Here is a 21,425-nt window from a genome sequence, read left to right on the forward strand (position 1 = left end):
TCCTGTCCAAGAGTTGCAAGTTGTTCAGCATCCATGCACCAGTCCTCCTCATTGTCCAGAGGGTTTGTCTTTAGCACCATATTACAGTATATATATAGTGATGAAGAGGATTTGTTCCAGATTAGATGCCACCTGCTCTGAGAGATGATTGTAGAACAACATGCCAGAAGCTGTAGCCCGCTGAAATGATTGATAAGTGCCCACTGAGAATGGACTCATTACATCCCAGCCTCACTAATGAGCTTCCTTTTCCTACTACTGCAAACACGCATCCGAAGCTGCCTGAATGGACTCCAGTTGTTGGCAGCTTTTGGGAGAACTATAAAAAGCTACAGGCATTAGAATAATGGCCCAGCCGTCTGTGTAACCATTTTGTTTGCACAATGACCATATTGTCCAGAAGGATGCAAGACATGTGTCGTAATAGCAGTGGCTGTCAAGCTCCAACCAAAAAAAAAAAAAAAATGTAAAAAAAGAAACAGAAGCTGCATAAAAGTGGTTCCATGACTTTTGCACTATATTCCAAGGTTTCAGAAGCCATGAAAAAAATTGCTGAAAATACGTCACCCGTAGCTCTCAAATCCCATTCACTGCCAAATACTATTGGTCCTCACACCTCTCAATTGTGACATGCCAGGTTTGAATGGGTGCAGAGAGCTATGGGTGACGGGTGCACTCACCTTCATGTTGTTCTTTATTACTTTTTTTCTTCTTCTGCAGAACACAAAATATAATGTTTTGATTAATGTTAACTCCTTTTGTCTATATAATGAAAGTCAATGGGGTCCAAAATAATATTGGTCCCTACTATATGGACAAAAAAAAAAAAAAAAAACCACTGAGAATAAAACTGAAATATCTTCTTTTGTTTTACACAGAAGAAAAAAGTAATTCAGTTCTATTCATTTTGGAAAAATCATTCAAGCAGGGAAACCAGAAAAGCTAGGACTGTGGATACACAAACCGTATACACACCACTTGCTTATCATTTTCACACCAGTCTCACTCACCACAGAGAGATTTGATCAAATTCAGCACAGATGAGATGAAGATGAGAAGAAAAATAAGAGCCCTCTGTGTTTGCTTACTTTCATCACTTCATTTTTCTCTTCTTGTGCACTGGTTCACTAAGCTAAACAGCCAGAGTGATCTCTTTTTATGGCCAAAAAGCGACCGACAGTGGTCCAACTACTGCAGAACACCCTGAACTAGTCTAACATACACATAATGGCAGCTCGACATTGGCGACCACCAACCGTTCACTTGGTGTGTGACCCTTTCTTCTGTTCCTCACATAAAGCCATCATATATGCCTCAAACTGTTCTTTTTAATTGTTCTTTTCCACACAGAATTATAGCAAAGCACAAGTTATTGGTAGATTTTGACACATCAAGTTAATTGCTGTTTGAATTGCCTCAGAAACTTGTGGGACATCGTTTCTAGACCAGAGTTTAGGAGGTGTGAAGCCAGCAGCCGCGCTAAAGGGATCTCGTCACGTATCAAATTGCCAACAAATGTAAAACTCAACGGTTCAACCCAAGCCCACATTTCTGTGGTGTCTCAGTGGCTGGCCCCATTCGGGGGCCAGTCATATATGGAAGCCTATTTCCAATGTCACGGCCGGCGTAATTCGTTCACCACGTGCACATGTCCATCAGTGTAATCGGCCCCTGTGGAGCGGTGAGGGGGAGTTCGCGCAGGGCCGCCGCTGTGGCGCAGGCATGCCGCTTGGCCCCGGGTGCCATGGAATAGGATCAGCAGTGCAGACATTGTTTCATAGCACTGGAGCCCGAATGTTGTAATTATATCTCTGCTACAAATCACCCATGGAATACTGTGGCTTTGTGCAGCTCTGAATGCTGTATTAAGGGCATGAAGTTATCCTACAGTATGTTTGTTTTACTTTACTGTATTTGCTGCAAATGGTTTTAGAGGTGCTCCGTGACGCAATCTTGATAATGTGTAGTATTACAGAAAGCAGTCTATTTGTTAATGGCTGGTTTGTTAGATTACTCTGTGTGTGGTCAACTGTGATGATACGATAATGATATGACGAAAGTTCCCTCCCTTTTTCAGTTGTGTTTGACTTGAAAAACGAGTTGTTGTTGAAGCAGTAACAGCTACTCCACAGTCCTAAGTGCTAAGGCCATATTTTTTGTGATATCAGGGTTAATGACACTTTTTTCATGTGATTCAGACAATGTCTGAAAGACACATATTCTACGATTAGCAAGTTTTTAATTTCTGAATACAAATTATTAAAAAAAATATTTAAAGTATAAAATGTTAGGAAAATACACTTAATATCATATTGAAGAAATAATCTTATTAATAGTTAATTTCTTAAAATTCACATAATTTAATTCGATTTTTGTAAAAAAAATATATATTTGGAGCAACATTTCCCAAATCAAAGTCATGTGGTGCAACCAATATAATTTGTTTTCCTTGTTTGTTTTTTGAACACTTTTGCCTGTCACTGACCCATCGATCACTTTATGTGCCCTACAATGTTATATTAAAGCGTCATTGCCTTTGTAATAAAACATGCCTGTTTTGAATTCTCTGTTTCTGCTTATACTTTTATCGTTACTCATTTCTTTTTGTTCCACCATGTACCATTTCCAGGTCAAAGTGATGATGCGAATCTGTCCATCTCTGGGAGTTGTGGATTCATCGGAGTCCATGTCCTTTCTGAAGGTGGACACTCGTAAGAAACAACTGACCCTCTACGATCCTTCGGTCAACACACAGCCCACCTCAGTGCATAGACGAGCAGTGCTGCCCGCCCCAAAGATGTTTGCCTTCGATGCTGTTTTTTCCCAAGATGCCTCTCAAGTAAGAGCTACTGTGAAGATGCCTGCATTTCCCTTTGAGTTTTGAAGTGAAAACATTTTGTTAGTGTCAAGAAGATATTTGAGAAGCACACACAGACACACACACACACACACACACACACACACACACACACACACACACACACACACACACACACACACACACACACACACACACACACACACACACACACACACACACACACACACACACATTCTTTGCAGGGCATGGGGCTTAATGCAAAAAGGCCTGTTTTGAGACACCATCGTTCTTCAAAGTATGAGCCCAACAGCTGTTTCTTTTAAGTATAGAAAATAGTTTGAATTCCAGACTTGCCTATCTAGCAGCTCATTCACAGTTCATTATCTGTCCTCCAAAGCAGCAATGGCATCCATCTTAAGATAAGTGGCAAACAAATGGACACAAATAGGAAAGAGAAACTTCAGGAGACACACAAACTTGAAGATGATTAAGTGTGAACAATTTAGATTTGACATAGAGCTACTTCAAGACTAATATGGTTGTCATCTTGAAGTACTATGGCTGTAAAGAGCCATAAGAAAAGCCAAATGTTCTAAGTTTAGCTTCAAAATGTATCATAAGCAAAGGTAGACACATACATTGTGGTGGCTTCTAAGCTACCTTAGAAGATCTTAGATTTGTCATTTTTGCCAAATTCTAAAGACCAAAATATACGCAAGTTTTGGAACAAACGCTTAGAATACATGTACATCGGAATTCATAACCATTCAAATTTAGTCCCTTTGACAGTGTGTGCGAATACAGTCACTCGACACATGCAAACTGAAGTATAATTTGGGGTTAAGGCATGGAGTTGCAATGAGTTTAGTAAAAAATTAATCCAAGATGAAAGACAACTTAAGAGAAATATTAATAAGCAATACATTTAATTTTATACAAAAAAATAGTAATAAAAATAAGTTCAACCAAATAAAAGAAATCACAATTTCACCCGATATTTGTATATGCAATGCATTTTTATGTTTAAGTAGAGTGTTGTTAGCTTAGCAACGTGCTAACAGCAAACTCTATTAGAATCAATTGTAAGACTACTCTCTTCTACACTTCATGTGGACACAAATGGACACTAACAAGCTTAGTTTATGTGACACCAAAGTTTTTTTAAGACAAGTCATTTCACTCGGCGGCCATCTTTGAAACACCTCTCATACAAGTGCAGCTCCAATCTCTTTGAATGGGGAAACATCAAATTCTCTAAAACTTACAATTACACTTCATATTTGAAATCACTAATGAAATCTGACAACAACAGTCTCACACATTTTGTTTCCAAAGGCTCGAATCATGAAAAAAACTGAGTTTCTAACGGCAGCTGCAGTGACGCAATGACTTTACCAATCGGCGATTGGCTCTTTTTTTTAGAAGGCGGGGCTTATTCCACCATATTGCTCGTTGCACTTTCTCCCATTCATAAATAATAGGAGTGAACTGTCTTTCTGTATATAAAGTCTTTGGTGGTACTCAAAGTTGCTGCCTATGAAAAGGTTTCCAAATCATTCATTTTTGAGGTTCTGTTTCAGTTTGCATGCTTCTGAGCAGTTCCCTTTGTAGACCGAGGACAGAAAAGCAATTCACTGGGTTTAGGAACTAAACTGTGAAATATACTCAGATTTTTAGTAAACTCACATGCACGAGGCAAGATATAGACACCAGCCTATCGATTATGAGTTCCTTTACTCAGGGCCAGCAGAAAGCTTTTAAATCTCAGCACCAGCCCAGTGAAGTCGTGTAACTGTAAATCCTCCAAATCTAGCGTGTGTGTGGTTTAGTGAGAGCATGGGGACATATTTCTTAGCAAAGCACTGAGCTGTTGTTCTGTCTTTTGTGAGAATGTGTGTGTGTTATGATGTATGGGAGGAAATTGCTGCAGTCCCAAATTGTCTCCAGGGACTTGGGCTAGTGGAACAGATTGTAGCGTTATGGCCGCACAGTGCAGCCAGTGTAAAGCCCCACATGTCTGATGAATCTGTGATGAGGAGCTGCCTCGTTGATGCTTTCCGGGTTTTTTCTTTTCTTTCTGCGGTTAAATTTTTTTTGGTAGTGAAAAAATCAATGATCTCCGGATCAAAGAAAAGATTAGGTTTTTTTTTTTTTTGCGCCAAAAAAAAAGTTTGGTTACATTTCACAGCTCAACTGAATGTTAAAAACCATTAGAAGATTGAGTGTTAAGACTACAATGTGCACTGTTGATTAAAGACACAGTCTTAACATACTGGCTAAGTTTATGCAAATGGCCCCTGGGTCTAAAATTAATACTGACCAAGAAAATTTACTTTGCAGAGTAAATAAAACCAGTTGGCTGGTAACTTGCCGTATTGGAAACGGCAGTATAGTACGTGTATTAAATTGATCTTGGATGTCTACATGGTTTTCACCTATACCATCACAACATGTTGTACCCTGTTGACTTTATTCAGCACTTGCTAAATAATGATGCCATGTGTTAACTGATAAGAATACCAGATCTGAGTGTTAAGTGTTCTGTTTCCCACAGGCTGAAGTTTGCTCAGGGACTGTGGCTGAAGTTATTCAATCAGTGGTCAACGGAGCGGATGGGTGTATTTTCTGCTTCGGTCATGTCAAAGTCGGTAAGTTATTCTTAATGTTTGGAATTTAACTGAAAATGACAGCCACTGATCTTGCACTTCACAGATTGCAAGACACTTAGGGCCAGATTTACCAAACGGCAAATTAGCGTGAGAGCGCAATTCCAAAAAAGCGCAGATGGGAGTGGAAAGTTCTGTGTGTGATCTACTGACAACGCACAAATTAAAGAACACAGACACAGCCGAATAATTTCCATAATGACCAATGCAATCTACCAAGAGCAGTGCAAATTATCGGCTGGTTTAAGACATGCTTTTTTTGTGGCGGTAAATAATGGCGCAAATACCAGTAAATTGACGAGTGCAAACCTTAGTAAATCACCTTGTGTGAGTCATTTAAATATTCTCCTCCCATAAATTTTGAGTCTGAAAGGGAAACTCCTACAAATGCATATGCAATAAGGTCAGCCGAAAAAATAACCCTGTCCACGCCTTTTCAGCGCTAGTTTTTCACCACGTGTCTTTAGTAAATCCTGAAAGTAGTTTTTAACGTCAAAAGAGGGTTTGCACTGGACCAAGCTGTTAGTAAATCAGGCCCTTATATATCTAATATTAAGTAATATCAATCAAAAAAGTTTTTCTTTTCAGAAATGGCAAGTGTGGGGCATTAAAGTCTGTGTGTGTGTGTGTGTGTGTGTGTGTGTGTGTGTGTGTGTGTGTGTGTGTGTGTGTGTGTGTGTGTGTGTGTGTCTGTATGAGAGGCCCGAGGCTAGAGAGTGTAATTAAAAGCTGACTAATCGACCCTCACAGTAGACTGTACTATTGCCAATTATGCTTGTAAGACATTTCAATGGCTTCCTTCATTATTTACCACATGTGGTCTCAGCGCTTAAGCATTATTTATGACTCTTTTAAAGCAGGACTGTCCATATGGAACAGTATTCATCTCTATTTTTTCATTATGCTCTAAACCATGGTGTTTTTTAACTTCTGTACGGTATAAAACAGAATATTTAAAGGTAGGCAATGTTTTTCATTTTAGTTTTACTCTCTTCACATCCTGATAGCAATCAATATTAGAAGTGTAATAATTTTTTTTTATTTTTTTATTTAAAAATGTACATATATCTTCTGTGGACATAAATGTTCGTCCAAATGTTCGGACCGAATGCAATGATATGATGTCAGCCACCCAGCAACACCATTGTGATGAAAGAAAAACAAAAAGTATATTTTAAAGAATAAAATTACACTCAAAACCAGATGCGATTAAGTAAGATTCAGTCATTTATTGACACTTAATGCAAAATTTCCCAGCATTTTTGCATTCAGTGTCGACAAATTACTGAATGCAATGCAGTCACAGCCAATCATGTTTGATGGCTATGTGGAGCTTGATTTTGGACCAATGAGATTTGTGGGTGGGTCCAACCAGCATGACACAGCAGAAATAGAAACCAAGCAGTTGACGATGTATCACATTCGCAATTGGTGTAAGATTTGTTGAGGCTTTTGATTATTTTTCTAATAATAATAACAATTATAATAAAGTGTCTGTAAGGGTACAGCAAAAATTAATTAACGAATTTACTAATTCAGACTCATCAGATTCTATTCAAGTACTAATAATGTGTTATGAAATCAGTAGTAGAAATACCTGTACTTGAAACCGCTCATTGAGTGCTCATCATCATCTTGGCAGAATCAACAGCTTTCTCTCTCTCTCTCTCTCTCTCTCTCTCTCTCTCTCTCTCTCTCTCTCTCTCTCTCTCACCAGGCAAGACATACACCATGATTGGCACAGACAGCTCCATGCAGGGCCTTGGCATTGCGCCCTGTGCCATCTCCTGGCTGTTCAAGCTCATCAATGAGCGCAAGGAGAAGACGGGCACGCGATTCTCGGTACGGGTGTCAGCCGTGGAAATCTGCGGCAAGGACGAGAGCCTGCAGGACCTGCTTTCTGATGTCCCCACAGGCAGTCTGCAGGACGGCCAGTCGCCTGGGGTCTACCTGCGTGAGGACCCCATCTGTGGCACACAGGTCAGTAACCTGATGTCAAATTTAGCTGCTTGTTCCTGATAAAGCACTCCCAGTCTTGCTTGTTATGTATTAACATACAGTAAGTGAAAATAAACAGTTGTTGCCAATTTGTTGCCGAAAGGCTTTTCAGTGATCGAAGGTAACATGTAGAGGGCAGGGAGGGAAAAGTTCAAATAGAAACACAGCAAAAATTGTTGATTATCTATTGGCAAGGCTGTAAGTACAGTTTGGAAATGACAAAATGGACATGGTTTTTGGCAGTTATTATTATACTGTAAACATTTATTATACTTTTTATATTTTTATATAGTGTTTTTGGTCAATTTTGTATTTTTGGGGGTTTTGTTATATATTTTAATATTTCAAATCTTTGTATTGTAATGTTTTAATATTTATTATACTATAAAATTGTATTTGCAGAATCTCTTTTTCTCTCTCTCTCTCTCCCTCCCTCTGTCTAAATAGATCATTTTAATGTATTCTTGCTAAATAAGTTTTAATTTCTGTAAAAAAAAAAAAAAGAAAGAAGAAGAAACTTACTGGGACTATTCATTTGAACAGTATATTTTATACTGTAAAAATACATACAATAAAATAAACAATAATTAAAAAAATTATAAATTACATTTTTTTAAATAATTGTTACATTATAATATAATATTTTATAATTATCTAAAATTTTACTATATAAATATATTTTTTTCAGGTCAGTAAGATTTTGTTTTAAAATAAATTTATAATTGTATTCAGTAAGTATGCAATTAAATGAACATATATGTTATATATTTATTTTACGAGACTGTAGACAGAGAGTCTATTTTTGGAAAGAGAGTGGGGAATGAGATCATTGTATCATATTTGTTCTGTCAGTTGAGTAGTTTTCACAGGTTTTCACTGCACCTCACTTAACAGTAGAAGTTATTACTGAATATTTTTAGCTGATTTTAATCACAAAATCTCAAATTAAAGGCCAGATGTTGTGGTGGTGCTTTTTACTCAGTGCACCATCAGGATCCATCTGGGTGAGCTGCTGCTCTGTTTCCCCCTCCCCCTCTTACCTTCCTCTGGAAGGGGGTAAATATCAGGAGGGGGTAGGTAGTGTTTGGGGGTAGGTAGAGGGTAGTTAAAAGCCCTGCCAGGTGTTGGCATCAGATGTTGTTTTTTTGGGGGTCCATATGAAGCAGCACATCAAAGACTGCCTAGAGGCCTGTGAAGTTCAAATCTGGGGAGTGGGCCTATACGCCCATCACTTCTCCCAGCATTCTCTTCTCTTTTTAGTTTTAGAGCGGCTCGTTGGCCACAGGCGGTTGGCGAGCACTGCTGGAAAGTGCCCGCTATTTTTCTCAAGGAACCTGCTTTTGATGGCTGCTTTTTGAAATATACAACTGATTAAGTCAGTGTTTTGTCACACTGAAGATATTTAAGCATAGTAGGAAAATCAAGGAAGAATTTCCAGTTGTCCAGAATTCAGCCTAATTGCTTGTTTCTTTGAAGAAGACCATAAATATGCCCAACACCTTTCATCTTATTTTTTCCATCAGACTTTATGCAGGATCAGAGATGCTGCCCTCTGCCCTCTTTATCCACCACTCTCTCTCATCAGTAATCCTACTCCCTCTATGGGTGTGTTTGTTTCTCTGATTGCCCCAGAGACTCTATTTAATTGCCTAGAACTGTGTAAAGAGGCTCAGATATCTTGGTCTCCTTCTTCTTCAACTCTAACTAGGGATGAGCCATATGACAATAGACTGAAAAATAGTACAGTTTGAAATTTACACTTTAAGATTAAATCTGACCTTTAAAAACGACTTTAATGGTTTATGTAGTGATTGTAGTCTTAATAACACCTGTTACTGTAATTTTTAGTGTGATCACATGATCACACTTTTTAGTAAAAAAAATTCAGTAAATTACTGTAATATTCCATAGTAAATTATATGATAATTCATAGATTTTACTTCCAAAAGCATAACTTTTAACAGTATTTTACTGTTAAAATGTCTATTGTATGGTAATTTAAGCCCTGTTTACACCTGGTATTACGATTTTGCGTTTTGGGCGATCGGATCACAAGTAGACGAGGGCGACGCATTCCCGTTTACACCTGGTGTTTTAATTAATCTCTATTGTCCACTTTCAACCACTTCTGATCTGATTTCTTCGAGGGGAGGATCTATGGGCGGGTAAATGTATGTTTTTTTTCCAGATCTTTCGAACTAATGAACAAAATAAGCTCATGCAATTTACATATGAACACACCGAAGACAACAGAAAAACATACAGCTTACATTTCTGCTCTGATTGCAGCAAGATCACGCAGAACGCTGCGAGTGTGTGTTAGAAATCAGGAATGGTAAGAGAACATTGTGATTGGTACGTTTTTCGTCTTCAAACCAAACTTGGTGTCTACAGCAGACAAAATTTAAATCCTGTCTGGCTACCGCGCTTCCCGGGATGTTTACACGGGAGAGCAGGCGGTCTTTTGTGGCTGTTCGAACGCATTCGACCACATGAATGCGTTTTCAACTTCATCTGGAAGTCGTCGAAAGTGGACAGAATAAATCCCACACTTACCCACACATAGACTTCAACATCCTTTTCATCTTTCAGCTCCAGAACCAGAGCGAATTAAGGGCTCCCACTGCAGAGAAGGCCGCCCTGTTTCTTGACGCCGCCATCGCAGCACGAAGCACCAACCGGCCGGATGCAGATGAGGAAGACCGGCGCAACTCGCACATGCTGTTCACCTTACACATCTATCAGTACCGCATGGAGAAGAGCGGCAAGGGTGGAAGTAAGTCTTGTGTTTGCACTGTGTGAAATGATACTGCTACTTTTGACGCCTCTGCATGTTCTAAATCGATTATACTCAGTCTAGTCTAATTTCTTCTCCTCCTCCTCATTTACCCAGTGAAAGGAAAAATGCATCTCAAGCTTATTAATGTAATAGCTGTGATATTACAGGCCAAATCAGAGAGTTACCAGAATCCCTTAAATTTTTCTCTCGCTCCATCATGGTAGGAGGGAAATCAATCATGTCTGCTTTGACCACTTCATTAAACTTTAATGGGAATTTTAACAGAGAGCAATAATTCATGAGCAGCTAACAGCTCTAATCATAGCAGAGGTACCTGTCACTACGCCATCACGGTGCTAATTTGCATAGGTAAATACAGTGTTGGTCACTATCTTTTAACAGTGGAATTGCCATGGAAGCATCTTTGAATGGCTTCATCAAGTCTTCTGATTTCAAAAGCTGATTTTAAAATTGCAAAAGGTAGACAAAAACGTCTAGGAATGGAGTTAATAGGTTCCTCCTGCTTATCACAAACATAATGATATAGTGTTTCAAGGTCTAACATTTCTCATAACATCTTGTGTAATAACAGTGTATTGTCAATTTACCCTTTGTCATTCTGTATTCTGTGTTGTGTTTTCTGCCATTGTGTATGAACAATGTCTGTTATTCTTACTAGTAGTTATTTGCTAGACATAGCTGAGAATATATTCATCGGAACAGTTCCTCATTTGTACAGCACCCAGATGTGCATGCATTTAACCTTTTGTTACTCAAAGTGTATATCAACGGTCTGTTATAGTCATAGGGAATAGAATGAGTAGACAGCACATCACACTCACATGTGTATTTATGTATTTATGTTGTGCATAATATGAATATAGGTGTTTATCTATGCCAGGTTGCTCTGTCTTTGAATCATAGTGGGCTGCGCAACTTACTCATGAATAAATCACACACAGTCTTGTCAGCCGCAAGTCTTCTCTGGGGGTGTTTATTAATATGTCTGTGCATTTGCCACTCCTCACTCTGTCCGACACTACCCCAGTGTGGGAGTGTCATCAGCGTGGTATGACCACACTGGCAGCATCTCAAACTGTCAGTGACATCAGTAATGAGTGGGGCTGACAGTGTATTTTTATCTTCCATTACAAGGACGGCTAAGCTGGTATTTTTACCGAATGAGATATTACCTCTCATTTTCTCTCTCTTTTTTTTTTTCCTCCAGTGTCTGGTGGTAGGAGCAGATTGCATCTGATTGACTTGGGAAGCTGCGAGAAGGTGCTTTGTAAGAGTAGGGACGCAGGAGGAGGTCTGTGTCTGTCTCTCACTGCTTTGGGAAATGTCATACTGGCTTTGGCCAACGGAGCCAAACACGTTCCATACAGGTAAGAAAATGTATTTTTCTACTACAAATTTTTTCTACTAGTAATCAAGATTGACAAATTGACATATATGACAATCGACTAGCATAACTGCCAAGTGGAATATTGCATATAATATAAAGTATTTTTTATAATGTCAAATACATCACTTATGCAGGTATGGCCTTTATCATGATAATTCTGAATATGTGCTTGGATCTGTCACATTTACATAGAATATGTTATGCTGAAGCATTTGCACATAATCAAAGATGCCAGCAACAAGCTTGAACCTGTGATCGTTGACAGGTTTATTGTCTGACTGATGCACTGCTGTTTATCTGTATTTTGCTGAGATCATAGATGATGAGCTCATAGATCATGCATCTCTTTTTAAAATAAAAACTGATATCTTTTCAGGATCACATGCACCATATTTCTCGCCTTTCTAAAACCTATGCACATTTGGAAGAATTGCAATATAGACATTTCTCTAGCTTTTTGATTAATATCATGGCAGAATAGTTTAGTGAACCTTTCGATGGTTCTGCAGTTTTAGAGAACATTTAACGGCCAGGCTCCTTCAGTATTTGAGTAAACAGCTCACTTTCTGCTGACAATCTATCAACCTGTGTTTATGCTGACAATGAAAATGTATTTTTCTAGGGATAGCAAGCTCACAATGTTACTGCGAGATTCCCTGGGGAACATCAACTGTAGGACAACCATGATTGCTCACATCTCTGACTCCCCTGCCAATTATGCTGAGTCTCTTACCACCATTCAGCTGGCCTCCCGAATCCATCGTATGAGGAAAAAGAAATCCAAGGTAATTTTTTAGAACTAGAATTAAAGAATTCAAGAACTGACTAGAAATCAAGAATACTCGTAATAATAATAATTGCATATTCCACTTAGAAGATTTCAATCCGATTACAATTTTATATATGTTTTATACCAAACAAAATCCACTTTTATTTTAGAGATAACAACATAGAAATATGTTTAGTGAATATTAACTGCAACAATGATTAAGATTATAATTGAGTATCATAAGTTTCACTGTTATGGGACACAGAAAAAGTCACATGATATATTGACCTTGAGGTATAGTCCTGCAACAGCTAAATGGTTTTGAAAACTTTACTATATAATTAAGCAGTCATATTGTTGTCTTGGGATTTGTATAACACTTGCCCTCAGAGTAAAGTCAATGCATCAGATGCTTAGACATAACAAAATGTGTTTGTGCATAAGTTTTGACAAGGTTACAACAATACCATTACATCAGAGTTCCAGAGATATTTTTGTATTTTTTGTCTTTGTCAAGTATGCATCAAGTTCTTCTGGAGGGGAGAGTTCCTGTGATGAGGGAAGGATCCGTCGACCACCACATTTGCGGCCCTTCCATCCCCGGACTGTGGCCCTTGACCCAGATCTACCACCATTCCTCAGTGATCCTGACTATTCTTCAAGCAGCGAGCAATCATGCGATACTGTAATTTACGTTGGCCCTGGTGGTGCTTCCATCTCTGATCGAGAACTTAGTGACAATGAAGGACCCCCTGCCTTTGTTCCTATCATCCCTTCTCTTAACCGTAAGCAACGAGGGAAAGAAGGGCCAGTTGACCATGATCACTTCAAATGTAACACCTTTGCTGAGCTTCAGGAGCGATTAGAATGTATTGATGGTAGTGAGGAACCTACAGCCTTTGTTGGTGAATCTGGAGAAAATTCTGAAAGCCCTAAAATGGACCGTAGTGCAACCAAATTGAAAGAAGGCTCTAGTTGCATTTCAGTTTCTCCCAAGACTCCTACCAAAGCACTCTCATCAACACAGGACAGCATATCCCAAAAGTCAATTTATGTGGCAAATAAACTGCCCAGCAGTCCAAAACACAAATTAGAACATCCCAAATTGCAAAGTGCCCAATCAGACAAAGATCTCAGAGACATGTCTGAGAGTGTGTGTAGGACAAGTGCAGATGGTGAAAAGGTGCAAATGGATACTAGGTCCCTATGTACTCCAGGAAAACCAATAGTATCCCAAAACTCAGAGCCTGTGGTTAGGGAAAAGGTTTTTTTCAATAAAAAGTTACCCAAGCCTGCTCCCCCACCGCCACAACAAAGAGACTACGGCAGGCTCAGTAGTGAAACTGAAGAAAAGTCCGCTACAAGGATACCACCAATTGGGATGAGCCATCAAAAAAGGGGTGATTCAAATGGGAACTCACCTGTCAAAGTCCATCATATTAATCCCAGGACTCCTGGGGAAATGAGGTCCAATCTTAGGGAGAGGTGCATGGAGAAGGACATATTGAGGACAACTGTAACCCTCAAACAGCCAGTGGAGCTAAACGGAGAGGATGAGCTTGTATTTACTCTTGTGGAAGAGTTATCAATTGGTAGCATTGTGGACAATGGGAGGCCCTCAAGTATTGTGAGTTTCAATAGTGATTGCTCATTACAGGCCCTAGCCTCAGGGTCACGACCAGTAAGCATCATTAGTAGCATCAATGATGAGTTTGATGCCTATACATGCAATGTTGGTACCTCTGAGGCAAACATTAAAATGGTGGCTCCATTACAGGATAAAACATTTGCTTCCCTTGGCAGCCGTGGTTCTTCTATCACTTCATGGCTCAGTGAAGTAAGTGTCTGTACTCTGGAGAGTGAAGGTGCCCAATCAGCAGATGTCTTTCTCCCTCAAGGTACTCATACTGGTCTAGATAGCAGTTTCTACCTTGATTCTCTAAGCATGATCCAAAGCAGCCATCAAAAGCAACCCAAGAACTCTTTGAATGATAGTGGCTGTAGCTTCTCAGATTTGGACAGCGACAGTGCTGTATCAAGCAAACTTTCACTTAACAACTGCCCATCTTCTCCAGAGGCCCCACAACTATCTGCCAAAAATTTGCCAAAACTTGCAAAGGCAAATACCATTCATTTAGCTGATCCCAAGTCCTTTCAAGACTCTCAAGTTGTCCAGTGTAGTCTTTCCAGGAAATTAAAACCTACCTCATCTATAGCCCATAGTAGCAGTATCAGTGGAACCAGCTCCAGTAGCAACTGGAGACGTGAGCCACCTAGGCAAGACTGCATCCCAGATCCATGGCACCGAGTAGATAGCTCATTGGAGTCTTCTTTAACTTCTAATTCAAGTTCTTCGTCCAGACTGGTAAAAAATGGAATGAGTGGAATTCCTGCAAGAAAAGCAGGCACAAGCAGCAGTGTACCTCGAATGCCCAAAACACTGGGGTCAAACCCGTCCCAAAGGGTGGTGGACGGATGTGAAAAAACCATCAACAACAGGAAAATGGAGTCCCCAAGCAGGATGCCACAGCTCAGACGAGGTGCAACAACGCTTGGGATAGTTCCAGTCATCCATCCGTCCATTGATGTCAAGCTTGCGCAAGATATTGTTTCCTCAACAAGCAGTTTGAAGTTCTCCTCTTTAGGAAAAAGTGGAAAAGCAAGCAAGCAAGAGGAGAGTATGTCAAAACCTGGAAATGTATCACCACCTCCACCTCCAGTTCGCAAATCCAGTTTGGATCAAAAGAATCGAATCCTGTTTCCCTCAAGTGCCTTAAAGTCTGCTTATGATGCAGGAAAGTCTTTAGCACCAAGGGCTACAGGTTTAGAGGATGACATTGATATTTGCTCTAGGGGTGATTCAAATAGTTTAAGAGCATCTAACTTAAAGGCAGAACATAGTTTGATAAAAGCAACCTCCAGTCTCAAAGCTAGAGGAGCTAGAAGTGATACAGGACAGCTTTATGGGAGCCAGATATCTCTAGACAGATGTGACAGTTTATCATCTTTGGGGTCTAAACCTGCTCTTAGTCGAGAGAACAGTGGTGCTAGTCTCAATAGCAAGTCAAGCAAGTCTGTCAGTAGGTTTGGATCACCTGTTTCCACATCTTCCCCAATTGCTACCTCTCCTCCTTCTTGTATAAACCCAGTAAGCACTGTAAAAAATGGAATTGTCAAAGGCAGCCTTAATGCAAGACCAATACCTGCTAATGCCAACAAAGCTCGTACATTATCTGCAAACAACTCCAAAGCCCTTAGCTCATCCACTAAGTCTCTTGTGGCACCTGCAACAAGAAATGCCAACCTTCCTCCTTCAGGAAAGACTGCGTTACCTCGAGCAACAGTAGGATGCAATGCTAAATCCACAAGAGGGACTATCATGGGTACCAAGCAAGCAATGAGGGCAGCAAATAGCCGTGTAAGTGAGTTGGCATTGGCCAACACTTCTGGGAAACATACAAGGGGCTCAGGTGATTCAGACAGTGGCAATGACAGTGGAGTGAACCTTAACGATGACAAGCATACCCCAATCCCCATTCTTCCATCTCCATATAGTAAGATCACAGCCCCAAGAAGACCTCAGCGCTACAGCAGTGGGCATGGAAGTGATAACAGTAGTGTGTTAAGTGGGGAGTTGCCTCCTGCTATGGGACGAACTGCACTTTTCTACCATAGTGGAGGGAGCAGTGGATATGAAAGCATGATCCGTGACAGTGAAGCTACTGGTAGTGCTTCTTCAGCCCATGACTCTATGAGTGAGAGTGGGATGTCCTCCTCTGGTCGCACAAGGATCTCCAAAGCACCCAAGAAGAGGTCAAATGGTGAGTAACACCTGTTGTTTTCTATGAAGACATCAAGTGTTTGATAAGTTTATATTTCTTTTGTACTTTTTATATATGCCTGTCATGAATTGTGCTATACTGAAGTCCACACAACTCTTTCTAAGAACCAATCTGGCTATGAAACAGTGACATTTTATTACAGTTTTATTGTATAAATATGTGCCTATTTATTAAGAAAGTTAATTCTAACATCTGCTCATCACATGCAGTTTAGTAGGTTTGAATCTCCATCCAGCCTGCATCATCATATGCATACAAATAACTATCACATCTTAGTATTCCTCAGTATATTTGTAAAGCACTGGTATACTATATGTACTTTATTTCTTTATGTATTTTATGTAGACAGAGCTTGCTTTATTTTTCTTTACCCATCCATCTTTTTAACTACTCTTTTTTTCTGTGTCCCAATTACATTTGAACTTTTCTGTTTTCACATATTTACTTTGTCTCTTCATGGATCAGGCCTCCAGAGGCGGCGCCTCATCCCAGCTCCCTTACCGGACACCTCTTCCCTGGGGAAGTCTGGGACCACAGGCCAGTGGGTGGACCTTCCCCCTATGTCTGGACCATTGAAAGAGCCTTTTGAGATCAAAGTGTATGAAATTGATGACGTGGAGCGGCTTCAGCGTCGAAGACAGGAAAAGACAGATGAGGTTAGTATGGGATTTTTTTTTTTTTTTTTTTTTAACTGAGATCTGGTGAGATCCAGTTAAGTGCATTTAAATTTAACTTTAGTCTTTTCTCATGGGAATGTAAAATATGTGAGATATGTGTTTACATCTTACAGACAATAGTTAAAATGTAAATTGATTAATAACTATGTATTATAAGTTTGCACAGTGCATTGCAGAGATGTCAGATACCAATTTTTTCTCGCTAGTAGCTTCCCAAAGATTGCTTTGATCTAGGTTGGGTTAGATTGTCTAATCTAAAGAGCAATATTTTCAGGTCAGCAATATGCTTTATGTATCATATTCAAACTCTATACATTGAATGAAGGTTTTGGCTCTTTGCTTCTTATTAACAGTATAATGATAATGTTGGGATATATGTATGCTAGTTGAAGATTGCATCTGAAAAGGAAATACTTTTTTGGTTACATTTGAAACACTGGAGGGATGAAAAGTTAACTATCTGGAATTAATTAGTTTGGGGGTAAAACTGCAGGAGAGAAATTCTGTAGTAAAATAATCTGTTATCGTTTCTATCATTAAATCAGCAGGGTGAAGTTATTAAATAGATTTAAGAAGATTATCCTCAATTTGTCTGTCAGTGTTTTTAAGGCCAGTTGGTATTGCAATGGAATCATGTGCCGAGGTATTGTAGCATTATTGGATAATAGGGGTGCATGTATGTTGTGTATCTCCACTTAGTATAGATTCTTACATCCTTTTCCTCTTTGTTACAACAGTCATTTCAGGATGTTGAGAAGGTATATTCAATAATTTGCATAAATGTTGAAGTGAACCAGACTGTAATGTGAGAAAGCTTATATTCTTCCATTACAATGCCTGAAAAATATCACAGTATTATTATAGTTCTGTATCCTATGGTTCTTTTGTGCAGAAAATGTCATGGAAAGGTTAAAGCAATTTAAGGAATCAGCATTGTACTATTTTTTTCTTCTTCTAATCAATCCTGACAACACAGTGAAATGCAGTCTCACTCGATAAGCCCAAAATGATTTTACCTCATTCTTATAGTCAAAAAAGTCTGTGGCATGGAACTGTAATTTTAACCATCATGTCCAACTTCTGTCCACAGGGCCTGATGTATTTTAACACTAAATTGAAGGTTCTTGAGAAACGACAGCAGCAAATCAGAGATCTCACAGTCAAGCATAAGACTCTGAAAGAAGAGTTGGAGGACACCAAGTCTAGACTAATGATGGATTCCAGCAAGTGGATAGGAGAGTGTAAGTATTATATCTTTACACTAGTTTGGACACACTAACTTGTGACTGGTAGTGCTTCTAGTAGACAAAGGTGAAAGTTCATGATAAATAATTCCAGTCCATTTCATGAAATAACTGTGTTCTGGTTTGTTTCACAGTTGAGGTGGATCAGGATTTGGATCAGGAGTCGCAGGAGTACTTCGAGGCATTGGAGCAGGCTACGGCTGAACTGGAATACTGCGTCAACCTATGCAAGTCTCGCGTCATGATGGTGACGTGCTTCGATATTCGAGTAGCATCTGACGTGCAGGAAGGACCGCGAGAAGTTGAGGTTTAAGAACGCGATGTGGTGATCGATGGACAGCGAGAAAGAGATGGAGGAAGACAGGACCCTGGATGTCTGAAAGGAAGGATAATGAAATGTAGCAGCCGGTCCAGTGATTTCGAGAAAACTCATGGATCAAAGGAATGACCTTCATAATAAGATGGAAAACTGAATTCTGCATGAAGTAGGAACTTATTATCTTCTGGAGAAGACAAAACTGTTCTGGTTTTATGCAGTGCCTCATAACAAACATGGAATAGACTTGCTCAAAACGAAAGCCAACAAGCTTTGATGCGTTTGACGCATTTCCTTACCCAAAGGAAAAAGAATCATTATTCTCACTTACCGAAGAGTTATTCAACCACGCCACAAAGTGCCTTTTTCATATGACTGTTTTGTACATTTGTTGTCAATCATTATTTTTTCTACTGGTGCTAGTGCTATGACCAGCATACTCAAGCCGAACCATTTATTTTTATTTTTTTTATTGCATTGTATAGTGTATTTATATGAACTTACGGTGTGTGAAATATAATTTTGGGTGCAAAAGGAGAGCAATAAGCTGAACTTCCATGCTTTGCCTTTGCCTCCTGAACTATCACCTCTGTCAGCATATTGTTATTAAACCTTTTGAGCCTTATGTTGTATTTGTAGTTACTGTCGGAGTGTTTTTCTATCTTTCAAAGGTCTTTTTAAATCTTTTCAAGGAACACAGTATCACTCAGCAATTGACAGTCATATGTGATGCAAGCCAGGTTTCATTTAAGTGTTTGGTTTGGTTTCCTTGGCTCCAAACCTTTCAAACTGTACTGATAATGGATGCATATGCACCTTTAACATATTTATTTCCCAGAGAATCCTATAAGTGATTTGAATTGGTACTACGTTTGCTAAGCCACGTTGAATGTACATTAAAGCATTTTAATGAACAGCACAAAAATTCCCAAGAATTGAAATCTTTAGCATTGTTGTTGGTTCTTATCACATAAATACATGCAAGTCAGTGTCATTGTTATGCCTGCGATTGATGCGTGTTCGTAGAGAGGTGCAATCTATTAAAATTCAGATTGGCCTCTTGTTCTTGTTTACTTTAAACAGACACTTTTGCAAATGGGATTCATTAGTGTAACCTGACATGTCTAGCTCAGCCTTTCTCTGTAGACACACTGTGTGCTGCATTAAAAGAGCTGTGGTTGTGATTAAAGAGGGGTGACGTGACATTTGTGCGGTACAGGAAGGACTCTTTTCCATAACTTTTCAGATAACAGCATCCTAAAAGTAACCATAAAAATATCTGATGAGATTTTAAACACTGTGGCCCGCTCAATGGCATTTTTGACGCTATTTGATGCATATTGGATGCTAAAATACACCTTTTTTATAGACTAAGGGAACGTTGATGCTGTCATAAAAATATTGACTGACAGTCCATGTCTTCAAACATTAATAAAGTCCAGTTCATGATGCATTGCAGTTTTTTTTTAACTACACTGTGGATGTACATCCAAGCCTTAGACCTATGCATCCATGTAATCATGGTCTTGAACAAACAACCTCAGCAAATGAACAGGAAGCATTTAGCACAGATGACTCAATGGCTAGCCTTCACAAGATCTATTATCAATATTGTCAGCGCTCATTGTGCTGTTTAATAACTGCTGTAAAAGACCACCTGCATTTCTCTGATGTCAAAGACGCCATTACAGAACTTTGCTGGTAAAAGTGATTCAGTGTTTTGAAGCTGCCAGAATGACTTTCCTGTTACTTGTCTATCAAAGGCCACGAATGACCTTTAGATCTCATTTGACATTTAAGAAAATCAAAACCTTTTCTTGGATTTATTTACCTGTATAAACACTCTCAGGCCCTTTTTCAAGATGCTGCGTGAGATTTGTATTTTTTTCTAGAGTTTATTCTTCATCTTTGAATTTTGTATTGATTATGCTGGCATTCACTACACTTTATGAACATGGGTTTAAAAGACACCAAACTGAAACTTTTTTTTTTGAATGAAAGCTGCCAATGTATGTTGCGTCATGTTTCATATCAAATCATATTTTCTAACTTTTTTTTGTTTGTTTGTTTTGTAAAGAATTTTCTGACCCTCTGTATAAATGTATTATATGGCAGCTTGGGATAACACTGTTTTTCTTGTGAATAAAAATTTCCTTCTTATTTGTCTTTCTCTGTCCATTTCTTTGAAACATTTCTATGTGTCTGGAATATTTACTTCATTATTAAGATGTTTCTTTTTTTAGTGTTTCACAAGTAAAAACTCGATTACAGTCTCAATTATTAGATTTTCTGAAGAAAATGTAAAAGTTCTGTTATTAATTACGCACCCTCATGTCGTTCCAAACCTGTAAGACCTAGTATTCATCTTCAAAACACAAATGAAGATTTTTTTTAAGAAAATCTGAGCGATTTCTGTCCCTCCATTGACAGCTACACAGCTCCTACTTTGACTCTTCAAAAAGTTCATCAAAAGGTCGTAAAAATAACCCATATGAATTGAGCAGTTTAGTCCAAATTGTCTGAAGAGACACAATCTCTTTATATGATGAAAAGACTGAATTTAGGCTTTTATTCACATACAAACATTCATCAAATCATATGAGTATATCAAATATATAAATATAAAATACTGATATAATACTGAAATATTATTATATGTTTGATACATTTTACATGCATCTTTTTCTTGAAGTCCATTGCTTTGCTATAAGGTCTGCAATCTCGTCAGTCATTGGACAAAATATTGTGGCACATTGCAAAGCAGCATGACTGTTACACTCAAAGACTAAAAATACCAGTGCAGATTTTGGTGTCTGAATGTATTTAATTATCATATCAATAATGCATCCCTAACAGTTTCTTTGTAAATAAAGAACACTTGTGTTATGTTCCATGTTTACATCTA

At 38.8% G+C, this 21,425-nt stretch overlaps 1 protein-coding gene across 1 annotated transcript in view; it reads left to right on the forward strand.

Moving 5' to 3' along the window:
• kif26ab (kinesin family member 26Ab) overlaps positions 1 to 20,680 on the forward strand; it is a 96,875-nt gene extending 76,195 nt beyond the window's left edge. The window contains 10 exon segments of the mRNA XM_082143181.1: positions 2,630 to 2,839; positions 5,376 to 5,469; positions 7,205 to 7,467; positions 10,078 to 10,261; positions 11,493 to 11,652; positions 12,295 to 12,457; positions 12,959 to 16,262; positions 16,749 to 16,939; positions 18,051 to 18,201; positions 18,339 to 20,680. Of these exon segments, the coding sequence (XP_081999307.1) occupies positions 2,630 to 2,839; positions 5,376 to 5,469; positions 7,205 to 7,467; positions 10,078 to 10,261; positions 11,493 to 11,652; positions 12,295 to 12,457; positions 12,959 to 16,262; positions 16,749 to 16,939; positions 18,051 to 18,201; positions 18,339 to 18,517 (4,899 nt within the window). The 3' untranslated portion in view covers positions 18,518 to 20,680.
• The last annotated feature ends 745 nt before the right edge of the window (positions 20,681 to 21,425 follow it).

The sequence above is a fragment of the Leuciscus leuciscus genome (genome assembly GCF_965113295.1).
Source record: "Leuciscus leuciscus genome assembly, chromosome: 17".
In the NCBI taxonomy this organism is placed as follows: domain Eukaryota; kingdom Metazoa; phylum Chordata; class Actinopteri; order Cypriniformes; family Leuciscidae; genus Leuciscus; species Leuciscus leuciscus.